The sequence below is a fragment of the Pocillopora verrucosa genome, chromosome 3 (assembly GCF_036669915.1).
Source record: "Pocillopora verrucosa isolate sample1 chromosome 3, ASM3666991v2, whole genome shotgun sequence".
Classification (NCBI taxonomy): domain Eukaryota; kingdom Metazoa; phylum Cnidaria; class Anthozoa; order Scleractinia; family Pocilloporidae; genus Pocillopora; species Pocillopora verrucosa.
Window position 1 is genome coordinate 8,924,591 of NC_089314.1, and position 12,399 is coordinate 8,936,989.

The 12,399-nt window shown below is 37.0% G+C and overlaps 1 protein-coding gene and 1 non-coding gene across 2 annotated transcripts; both read right to left on the bottom strand.

The window, feature by feature from the left end:
- Window positions 1-2,788: 2,788 nt before the first annotated feature.
- On the bottom strand, window positions 2,789-10,019 carry LOC131786789 (uncharacterized). The gene is made up of 6 exons (XM_066163458.1): window positions 9,989-10,019; window positions 9,480-9,800; window positions 8,223-8,326; window positions 7,673-7,774; window positions 3,207-3,398; window positions 2,789-2,954 (listed from the first exon to the last, which is right to left on the bottom strand). The coding sequence occupies exons 1-6, from the start codon at window positions 10,017-10,019 to the stop codon at window positions 2,904-2,906; spliced, it is 801 nt and encodes a 266-aa protein (XP_066019555.1). The 3' UTR covers window positions 2,789-2,903.
- Trnas-gcu (transfer RNA serine (anticodon GCU)) lies at window positions 5,108-5,180 on the bottom strand. The gene has a single exon. It is a non-coding gene; the product is annotated as a tRNA-Ser (tRNA).
- Window positions 10,020-12,399: the final 2,380 nt, after the last annotated feature.

The following is a 12,399-nucleotide window of genomic DNA, read 5'->3' on the forward strand; positions in this document are numbered from 1 at the left end:
TTCTGCTTATGTTAAGTTGTGACAACTCTGATTGTCGAAAAGGTCGTAACAGAAAAGCAAAGTCATTAAAAATATTCCCGACAACGAAAGACAAGCATTCAATGTGTATTTAACAAATAGATTCCAAATTGCCGTGCGTCTGTTCACGGCAACTTGGAATCTACTTGTTTTATATAATAAAGAATTAAAAAAAAAGTTGTAACCATGACGTCATCTATGTGTCTGTCCTCCAATAGATCATAAGTGAGAACCAATCAGAATGCTGATAAATAAAGTGTTACAGCTCGATTGGAACTTGAATTAACTAAAATTTGCATCCAAATTGACAATTTTTTCTCTTTTCAACTGAATCATCAAGGTATTCTTCAGCCTTCGAAAAAAAAGATAACAAGTTAAGTATTCTACTATAAAAAATAACGTTAAAAAGCAACCACGTTTCGACCGCTCAAAAATCATTTTTCAAGTTAAAGGATGAAAATTTTTGTCATGCGTTTATATAATCAATAGAAAAATGCCAATGAGTTCTGCCTAAGACTCTTAAATATTTACATAGAAACAATACGAGAAAATTGAGGCAAGAATGATAAAAAACGCTGGGGAGAAAGAAACAATATTAAAAGTGAATCGATCAGGTAAATACTTTTGCACGGATCGAATCAATCTGTTTGTTCAGTTTTGGTTTAAGTTCGAGAATAAAAAGCATTTCAAAGATCAAACAGTCCAGTTTACCCAGACATTTCTCCAAAATCTTGAAAATTATTTCTCTGGCATCAGGATCCTTTCCCTGCTCGTCCTTTACGTCTTTACGTGGTTGCCAATTGTTGATCGCTTGTGTTCCTCCACACGTTAATGAAAGGGTCGGCTCGTGAAGCCGACATAGTCTGCAACGCACAGACCACACTTAAAATAATAAACAACGTTTTTGTTGATTAACAATTGGAACTTAGTGTTCTTTCGGCTTGAATTGTCCTTTGATCTTCTGACTTGTGTAAACAACTGGACATGGACATCAATCTTTCGGCTGAGATCACCGAGTTGGTGTCTTACCACATTTTCTGATTTCTGGGCTTTGACCGGTAAGAAAATTCTGATAAAAGCATCATGTTCATCGAACATTTGTTGTTTAGTACGTACATCCTCAGTGACTTTCATTTCAATAAAATGTCTGATGGTATTCTCTACGAGAGTTTCAGGATAATGCAGGCGAGAAAAACCTTTTTTCAGAAGTTCACATTCTTGATGGAAAGACATCCCGCTCGAGGAGAGATTAAAAGCACGGTTTCACATTTTCTTCATCAGAGAATGTGTGTACTTTTCGTCAACATGGCTTTGGTAATGTAATAAAGTCCAGTACCAGTTTGTTTCACATAGACCTTCGTGTCTTTTCGCGGACTATTTCTGATAATCATCATTCCAAGAGAGCCGTTTGCCGTTGTTCTCGAGTTCCATTGTAAAACTGAGTGAAGGGTGGATTTCATTCAGTGTTGACAAGAAAACGGAGGCACATGAAACATCGGGCATTTTGCTAAGGGTGTCATCGACATAGCGCTTATAGAAAGCAGGCATCTTGTTTTAGTTTTCCAATTTTTCTTCGATATGGCACATAAACGCAAATTTTTCCTGTCATTTCAAAAGAGGAAGGGTTTTAATAGTTTCTTTTGTCTAAGCGTTTTTTGTCATTCTTGCCTCAGTTTTCTCGTATTGCTTCTATGTAAATATTTAAGAGTTTTAGTCGGTATCTCATTAGTATTGTCTCAATTGATTATAATAGCGCTTGATAAAAATTTTATTCTTCAACTTGAAAATGACCGTTGAGCGTTCCAAATGTTGTTGCTCTAAAATACTTAACTTGTCATTTTTTTTTTTAAGGCTAAAGAATACTTTGATGATTCAGTTTAAAAGATAAAAAAATTGTCAGTTTGGATACAAATTTTAATTAATTAAAGTTCCAATCGAGCTTTGATACTTTATTTATCAACTATTGGATTATACACATTGAATGCTTGTCTTTCGTTGACGGGAATATTTTTGATGACTTTTGTTTTTCTGTTACGACGTTTTCGATAATCAGAGTTGTCACAACTTAACATACGCAGAATATCATTAGGGGCCAAACTCAAATAGAGCGTATCGTGCATTAACAGACAATAATATGCGGGCTGTTATTTGATTGTCATCCAGTGGGCTCTAGACCGATGAAAAACGAAGAACAAATGCACTCAAAGAGGCTTAATGAAGGGTGATAAATAATGAAGAGAGAGAGTCAACGAAAAGACGGAATCTTTTCTCCCAGAAGGCTTAATTGGGATGTAACTCAATGCCCGTCCCCCTTCCCAACCCACCAAAAGTGCGAATATTTGGCAAGTTATAATTAATCATAAATGACACCTTATTACGATTCAGTGGGAGGTTTCCTACAAACGAACAATCGCTAGCATAAAAAAGAATCAGTGACGACGAGTTCTTTTTATGTAGACATACCATACAAGCTATGGCGAGAACATTGAATTGTCCTATAAGTCAAATAAAATAATATTCTAAAACGTTTGCATCTTTTTTGAAACTGTTTGATAAGATTTCAGTATAAAATGGTTTATTCACTTTTGTTCCTAACCACTCATGAGGCATGCTTTTCAAACTCAAACGTTCATGTTAAAATTAATCTTAATTCAATTTTATCTTACCACTTTGGGAAGCTTTTCTGAAGCTTGGCAATTGCTAGTCCGAGAAGGTTAAGAATAGAGATCTCTTGTTGCTAATTCGAAAAATTCCCTGTAACAAGAAACACCAACAAAGTCACATAACATTTGTAAAGTGCCGCGTGGATTCGCTATCAAATCTCGGCTGTGTACATTCAGGATCTGGTAGTGCGTCAGGTCCCGCAGATATTGAACTGTCCGCACTTAAGTGAAGTAATCATCGATGCACCAGTCCAGCGCTGTTGTGTTACGTACCTGTCAAGGAAAGCATGAGGCATCACATGACACAAGCAAAATATTTGAAAAATCCAAGTATGATCACAAATATCCTGAAAGAAAAAAACTAAGTTCAAACAGAGTAGACACCAACTAAAAAGTGTAAAAAAAAGACAACAGAATAACCAGTGGTAAATGTACACGAGAATCGCCCTGAACAGAACGAAAAAAGTTTACTCTGACTTTCAGACAATTATAAAGGTTGACTATAAACCCCCTCTATTTACTTACTATTTGACGACTCCTTGGATCCAAATGCAATTCTCTCCGACATATGGTAGCGATGTTATCGAAAGGATTTCTGATGACGTGAATTAGCCTGAGAGGAATATTTACTATTCTCACTAGCATTCGCAAATCATAAAGCCCTTTACAATTCTTGAGAAGTCCAGTAGTTATAGCTGTCTTTTTGTCTCTAATTACCTGAGTAAAATATACTTCGCAATAATTTTTTTCGTAGCCAATATTCAGTAGGGGGGGGGGGGTCACACGTATTGGACAGTAATATACTCGGGCACTTGTTGGATAAAGGAAATCATTCCCTTAGATTTGGTGTTGTGCAATGTTTTCCCTTAAGAGAGAGTGTGAATAGAGGCCACATTTTTTCGATGTCTCAAACTGAAACCGCTACACCTGTGGCTCCAATTCTCGTTTGTGCTGTTAAATGCTTCTTCGGTGAAATGCATGCTTTAGTAGAGAAGCTGTTAAGCAACCCATGATCGGCACCCAAGTTAATTAACCAAACACTGACTGTGCCTTTGTATTTTGGAATAAATGATATGATAACTCGGTTAAGAACTAATCTCTAAGAACTTACGAGTATTTGCAGACAGATTGATACAGAAACCTTCTCCCGACTGTAATGACCAAAAGTTATTTTCATAGAAATGCTTAACTTCCATTATTATCTTTTTCTCAAGGCTGGAGAATATTTTGACGATTCAGTTCAAAAGAAAAACAGATCTTTGTCAATTTAGATGTAAATTTTAGTTGACTCAAGTTCCAACTGAGCTATTACGCTTTTTTTTTTATCAACTATTTCATTATATACATTGAATGCTTGCCCGATGAAAAGTTTGTTTAAGAGGAGAAACTGCTTAGCAATAGATGATCGGAACACAACAGACTGAACAGTAAAGATAAACAGTTATTCCCGTAAAAATACTAACATGAAATCAAGGGTAAATATAGCTCTGGCTGCAAGTCTCAAATGCATTTTTATCAGCTGGTCACAGGCCTTTCTTTCCAAAAGGAAGGCTACTTGGTTGCTTTTTAGCTTGTTACTACGCCTATTAGACTGTAGTTGCCTTCTCGATACAATATTGCTATTAACATGAAATATGTCACTTGTTGTGAAGAAAAGAAAGGCAAGGGAGGAAGAAATGTTTTTAACATTAATTTGATATGAGAACTTCGAGGAAATGAAAGTCAAACAAGGAGAGTTCATCGATTCAATTACCTTCGTATCCATCAAAACGGGTCATCGTGTTCCAAAGAAGTGCATAGATGGCAATACTAATGATTGACATTGCGACTTTTAAAACTTGGTGACACATTCCGGATTTTGTATCCTAAAAGTGAAAAAGTAAGACGTGCACACACCATAAACAACCCTCAAGATGATTTGAAAAGTGCCTCTTTGTTATTCATAGATAGGCATCAATGCGGGAACCTCCGGCTGACCGTGTTCAAATCTATTCGATTGACTTGTAATTTCAATCGAAAATATTTTCGTTTTTGCCTGGCGATTGGATGAAAATATTGTGCCATAGAGGCGTTAAAAGGACTATGTTGTTGACTTTAAGAATTAGGAAAAAAACATTATATACCTTGAAACCAGTCTTCTCGTGAACATACCGTTTTTTAAATTAAAAACGGCAACTCACAACGGAACGTTGTTAGGCAATGCTATTTAATCATGACCTACCTTTACGTATGTTTCATTTTCACTGCCTCTGCAGAGCCCTTTATCCTGTTGGCCGTGGCGTTAAAACGAAGAAAATACTATGTAGACGGTTAAGAATATATGAAAGTCATATATTTGAACTGCGGATAAAGACGTGAATGAAAGTGATCCTCGCAGTGATGTGCACTACTTAGGCAGTAGTGAAAATAAGGCTTGAAAAAAATTCAGGCCTGTACGGGATTTGAACCCATGACCTCTGCGATAGCGGTGCAGCGCTCTACCAACTGAGCCAACAAGCCAACTGGGAGCTGGTCATGATGGTGGTTCTAAATAAACCCGTGAAGTGATGAATAGACGGTTAAGAATATATGAAAGTCATATATCATATATATCACAAAATACTATGTGTACCTAATTTTTTTTTCTTTAAAATGTTAAATATCTCCTACACATTTTACAACTTTAAGATTAAATGATACCCCTACGGGAGGTGCAATGGAGAAAGGAATATTTTTCAAGTTTAAAGAAAAGCTACACAGCACAATTTTTATTCAATAGTAACGGATACCTTAGCAGCTAATACATATTATCGTAAATAGATCATTCGCTACGAATTTAAGAAAATAAACGACACTTTTTTAAAAGCATGTTTCGGCAGTTCTTCTGTCATCTTCAGTTCTGATTTTACAAAGTACAAAGTTGAATGTAAACTGTATAAAAAAATGCTGATTGGACAAAACAAACAACAGTAACAGAAAAATGTATGCAATTACAAGGAAAATTTTACATTAACATGATAGAGTTGATGATTAAGTGTAGGTTGCCCCCATTGCATGTGGATAGCTTCTTTGATTTTAAGTTGGAAAGTTGTGGAAGCTTGACCTAAGATGCTATTAAAACACTTATCAGAACATAGAGTACGACATTATGTAAATATTTGAAAATGTGAGAGGTCTTATCACTGACCAAGTGCTCACGCACACGTGTGGATAAATGCCGGGAGGTTTCGCCGACATAGCAGGCATTACGACCCGCACATAAAAACTTGTAAACCACAGACGTACGGAGCCCAAGAGGGATAGAGTCTTTTACACCAAACATATAACCTATTTTAAAAGATGAAAAACCAACTTAATGTCTATTTTGTTAAAATAACGCTTGGTGGCGAACTCTTTTTTGCGTGACATTAGAAAGAGGGCCAATGTAAGGTAATTTGAAATAAAAGGTGAGCGCAGTGTCCGAAACGGAGACCGGGAGATTGCACTCACTACAGGTCAGCGTGAGGTATCGATTGACAACCCCTTTCAAGTAGATGTGCTGGAAAAAGATTCTTTTTTAGGATTTCAGTGACTTTCTTGATATCCTGGTGGAATCCCAACCATGTGTTGTTGATCTTGTAAGCTCTACCAAGAAGAGTGCGAATGAGACCTAGTTTATAAGGATAAGGTATATAGCTAAAATGATTGGTCAGAAAGCCGTGAAGGTTTCCTTACTGTAAACACTTGTGACAGGAAAATGGATGTCATTGTTGATTATAATATCTAGAAATCTGCCCAGCAAAATATGTCTAACTTAACAGAATGTTCCTTAAACTTCAAGTAATCTTTAACTTGTATTTTCAATGTGTCACTTTGGAAGTCAACAAACGTCACTTTATGCAGCCTATATGAGTACGAGAAAAATAAAATAGAGTTTAACAAAACAGCTTTAAAACATATTTAAGTTTTGGTGTGAACGGGATCTAAGACTACCGCACAAAGGTAGCTAACTATGAGTTTTTCAGTTCCGACTTGCTGATCCATGCACTATGCCGGACACTCATTGCTTGTGAACTCAATTTGTTGTCTGACTCCACAAGTGTGACTCCCTATCGAGTTCTCAACGGCTCATTTCTCAGAATATCCGAAATCCAAACACCTGCAATAAGGATCTTTACGAGGGAATTTTGTTTTTCTATGCTTCAAGTTCGAGCAATTATTCTAAACGTAGCTTACGATCATTTCTATTCGGCGAAAATCTTTTTCAATGGTCATCTGGACTTGTTAGAATATCCAATGCCCCCCCCTTCCCCCTTCTCCACCCCATTCGCATTTGCTAATACGCCTATTGTAACTAATTCCATTCTATACCTTTACTCTTTCTTTATACGTTCCCTACCACTGTCCAGGTACAGAGTAACTATACCCACCACCGGCATGGGGTGATGCTGCAAAGTTTCCAAACAGCGCTTGAAATCGTGATTAGGCATGTAGGGCAAAAAGGGCACAGGTCTTTTCTTAGGATTTTATTTTCTTGTCAAGGTAGCAAATGATCTGGACAGCAACAGATATGTTACGGAGTTAAGAAATTAAACGACACTTTTTAAAACCATGTTTTGGCAGTTCTTCTGTCACCTTCAGTTCTGATTTTACAAAGTACAAAGTTGAATTTAAACTGTAGAACAAAACGCTGATTGGACAAAACAAACAACAGTAACAGAAACATGTATGCAATTACAAGGAAAGTTTTAAATTAACATGATAAAGTTGATGAATAAGCGTCAAAGTCTAATGGTGACACTAATCACTGTCAAACGAAAATAAAGATTTCAAAAAGCTATATTTCTGGATTTCTTCCATGACTTTCTTTCTGTTCGTTACTCCATTCTATCAAATACCTAGACCGAGATGATTTGGAATAGAGATCTCTTGTTGCTAATTCGACAAATTCACTGTGACAAGAATCACCAACAAAGTCACATAACATTTTGTAAAGTTCGTCGTGGATTTGTTAGCAAATCTCGGCTGCATACATTCAGGATCTGGTAGTGACTTAGATCACGTAGATATTGAACTGTCCGCACTTTAGTGAAGTAAAAATCAATGCAAAAGTCCAACGCTGTTGTGTTGCGTACCTGTCAAGAAAAAAAAAATATAAGGCTTTGCATGACACAAGCGAAATATTCAGATCTCGGCTGTATACATTGAGAACCCGATAGTGCCTCAGGTCATGACGATATTGAATTGTCTGCTCTTTGATAAAATAATTTTCGATCCAGAAGTCGAGGTTAGGTGCATTCTGTACCGCGCGATTAAGATACGCGGCTCTGATCCCGGATATGTAGCGATCGTATTGAATCTGCCAGCGTTTTAGGTCGTGATGAAACTCTCCAGTCCATTAAAAAAAAATCAGGTATTTTTATGAAAAATAAAAGATTTTCTTTGATAAGAACCAATGTGAAACGATAGATGATATACCCCTATATTTACTAACCATTTGATGACTTCTAGGATTCACACCTAGTCTCCTTCTACATATAGTAGCAATGTTATCAAATGGATTTCTGATGAAGTTAATCAGTTTGATTGGAATTCCCCAGCGCTTCCTCCAGTTTTCGCAAATCGTGAAGCCCTTTTTCGTGATGCAAACGTGCAGTAGTTACAGATGCTTTTTTGTCTCCAATTACCTGAGGAAAAAATACGTGGAATCTTATATTATGGTCAGTTTTACTCACGCGATTGTGAATAAGCAACCATTGCTCGGGGCAATAATTTACTCGGGCTCCATAAAATAGGGAAATAAGTCCCGTAAGATTTAGCGGTATGCAATGTATCCCTTTCATTAGAGCCCAGAGGAAAGTTCTAATTTCTTAGCATTAATCAATATTTTTAAATAATGAATTTTGTCACATTAAATCCATTAAACTTGTGGTTCCAGCCATCATATACCTATGCACATTTACAAAATTTAGAAAGCGCCCCCAGGAAACGACAATAAAAGTAATGCTAACTACAATACGTATATCACGCGAGGCTGATTTATCGTTCACTTCCAAGGAAAAATGAATCGAATGGAAGTAAAGGAACACTACAAGACCCTAATAAAGGAGGTATATAAGTATAAATAAAATTGCGACAAAATTTTCGAAAGTGATTGGTCATCACCAGCCCAATTTGAGCACTAATAGGACAGTGTACACAAAGTGCTCGTAATTGGACAAGGTAAAAAGAAAGTGGAAACGTCATGCCTGTGTAATTGGACAGTGCACATCGTGCGCTTGCACCGTTGCTACTTATTCGCCGGGTAAACTAGTTTTTATTTTTTATCGATGAAAACGTATAGCAGATGTTTAGTTTCGTTCTCAAATTTTGTCATAGTTTATAGTAATTGTTAGCCGGACTGCGTGCCATCCAATTCTGTCTGTAATCATATTCGTAATTAATAAATCCCACTGCGCGGTTGTCCGATTTTTTTCATCACTCGTATTACATGGATTTCTGGGGGAATGGAGGGGGATCTGTTGTTGTCAACAAAGCTTAAACAGGTACCGTAGGAAATTGACTGCCAATTAGAAAATTAGTTGGACTCCTTTTGAAAGTATTGCTAACTTTTCTGTTATGAGTATGCAAGCATCGATTCCTATTTCGATTTTTCTAAATAGCCGCTGTATGCAGACTGTTTTATCCTTGTTGGAGATTTGTAAGACTTAAATTGCTTGTTCATAACCACCAGCATAAAGAGTACCCCGAGAGACTGAAGTTTGGACTTCCTAATCCGGTTCTTTTCAGTACATGGGCCCTTTCAAATATCTCGTACCTTAAGTTTACTTTTGCAATCACCTTGCCAGCCTCCTTTGATGTTGTAGCAGTAGGATACGGAGCTGTTGCAAATTGACGAACGACTACCAAACATGGCCTGTCTGCGCGAACGAGTATGTATGTCATAGAATATCCTCAGCTTGCGCTCATTGTTTGTTTGGCTAGGATCCATAAAGAAACTGTCAAACTTATAAAGCAGATTAAACTCATCCGAAATAACTATTTCTGGATGAGAATCTAAAATGGCAGCATCCAAACTGTGACCGCTTCTTGGATGTCCAACGAAAAGCATAAAAGTTTCAACATTGCGATATAAAAATGTCAGCTCACGCTCCAGTTCTCCTTGAAAGAAGAAAAAGAAAAAAATGCGATTCAATTACTTAATGAAGACAAAGAGAGTGTCATGAAAAAAAAAACGATTAATTTACGGAAGAACCTAAGATTAAGGGAAGGGACTATCAAAATGGTTTTTCACTTAACTAAAAAAATTCACGGTTTTGGCATAATTGTCGATACTCTATTTTTTTTGCCTTGGTTTTTTCCATCGTTCTTCTTCTTCATCCGTCATTAACTGTGCTCTGGTGAATGCTTTTCTACTCAGGATTTAACTTCCCGTGTAGGCTTTTTTTTTAACTCGCACCTAGATTGTAATTACGGGTCTTTAGCTCAAACTTGGGTGAAACACGAGACCAAGTGCCGCACAAAAGAACTACCGTCCCCAAGCCAATACAAACGGGACCAAATTTGAGCCTTTTCCACCCATAGAGGCCGTTGAAATTCGTTCGATTTGACATCAGGGATAATAATTGTGCAGACAGGTACCGATCATTCATTTATAGCCGGTCGTGTACGTAATCTACGCACGTTAAATGCTTCTTCGGTGAAATGCTTGCTTAAGTTAAGAGGTTGCTAAGCAATCGATGACCGGCTCACACATGGAAATATCCAATCACTGACTTTGCCTTTGTATTTTGAAATTATTGATTATGATTATTCAGTTTGAGTTGAAATCTCTAAGAACTTACGAGTATATGCAGACAGCTTGATATAAATAATAACGACGAAAAGTTATCTATTTTTCATGGGAATACTTAACTTTCGAATCAACATTTTTTTAGAAACAGATTCTACGATAAAAATTAACATTAAAAAGGCAATGATGTTACAACCGCTCAACGGTCATTTTCAAATTGAAGGATAAAATCATGCGCTTATACAATCAATTGTAAAAATGGTAATGAGATACTGACTAAAGCTCTAAAATATATACATAGAAATAATACTAGAATATTGCGGCAAGAATGATAAAAACGTTAAGGCGAAAGAAACAATATATAAAGTGAATCGATTGGGTAAATACTTTTGCACGGATCGAATCACAGACTCTGTTTGTTCAGTTTTAGTCTGAGTACGCGCATAAAAAACAATCTAGTTTACTCTGACATTTCTTAAAAATCTTGAAATTTCTCTGGATGGTCTAAGAACCCTTTCCATGTTCGTCCTTTTGGTGATTGCCGATTGTTGAGTCCGTTTCTAAAAATTTGTCGATTCGAAAGTTGAGTATCCCTATGGAAAAAAACTTTCCGTTGTTATTGTCATTGTCAAGCTGTCTGCATATACTCGTAAGTTCTTAGAGATTACAACTCAAACTGAATAGTCATAATTAGTTGTTTCAAAATACAAAGGCACAGTCAGTGTTGGTCATTTCCCGGCTGTGTGCGCCGATCATAGATTGCTTAGCAGCTTCTTAACTTAAGCAACCATGTCACCGAAGAAGCATTGATTTGTGCCTGTCTACACAATTATCTCTGATGTCAAATCGAACGAATTTCAGCGGCCTCTTTGGGTGAAAAAGGCTCAAATTTGGCCCCGTTTGTATTGGCTTGGGGATGGCAATTCTTTTGTGTGGCTCTTAGTCTTGTATTTTACCCAAGTTTGAGCTAAAGACCCGTAATCACAATCAAGGTGCGAATTTCAAAAAAAGCGTAGGAGAAAAATTTCATGTGTCTTAGTTCATGCAGTAGAACAAACCATTTTGATAGTACACTCCCTTAATCTTAGGTACTTCCGTGAATTAATCGGTTTTTTTTTTTTTTAATTCATTTTTTTTCAGGACACTCTCTTTGTCTTAATTAAGTAACTGAATCGCATTTTCTTCTTCTTCTTCTTTCAAGGAGAACTGGACCGTGAACTGACATTTTTATATCGCAATGTTGAAACTTTTGTGCTCTTCGCTGGACATTCAAGAAGCGGTCATAGATTGGTGGCTGCCATTTTAGGTTCCCATCCAGAAATAATTATTGAGTTTAATCTGCTTTATCAGTTTGACAGTTTCTTTATGGATCCTAGCCAAACAGACGATGAGCGCAAGCTGAGGATATTCTATGACTTACATACTCGCTCGCGCCGACAGGCCATGTTTGGAAGTCGTTCGTCAATTTGCGACAGCTCCGTATCCTACTGCTACAACATTAAAGGAGGCTGGCAAGGCGATTGCAAAAGTAAACTTAAGGTACGAGATATTTGAAAGGGCCCATGTTCTGAAAAGAACCGGATTAGGAAGTCCAGACTTCAATTTCTCAGGGGTTTTCTTTATTCTGGTCTTTATTAGCAAGTAAGTTAAGTCTTATAAATCTCCAACAAGGATGAAACAGTCTGCTTACTGACCAGCGGCTATTCAGAAAAATCAAAATAGAAATCGATACTCGCATACTCATAACAGAAAGGTTATCAATGCATCCAAAGGAATCCAACTAATTTTCTAATTGGCAGTCAATTTCCTTCAGTACCCCTTTAAGCTTTCCTGGCGACAACAGATCCCCCTCCGTTCCCCCAGAAAACCATGTAACACGAGTAATGAAAAAAATTGAACAACCGTGCCGTGGGATTTTTTTAATTACGAATATGATTACCGACAGAATTGGACGACTTGTCCGGCTAC

What these genes read in the sequence shown, in the direction of transcription:
- LOC131786789 (XM_066163458.1), bottom strand. Translation starts at nt 10,019, where the DNA reads ATGAAGAAGAAGAACGATGGAAAAAACCAAG. An exon ending in CATCAAAGGAGGCTGGCAAG is followed by an intron (nt 8,327 to 9,479) that starts GTGATTGCAAAA and finishes TTTTTTCCTCAG; the next exon opens with GTAATTGGAGACAAAAAAGC. An exon ending in GCGCTGGGGAATTCCAATCA is followed by an intron (nt 7,775 to 8,222) that starts AACTGATTAACT and finishes TTTTCTTGACAG; the next exon opens with GTACGCAACACAACAGCGTT.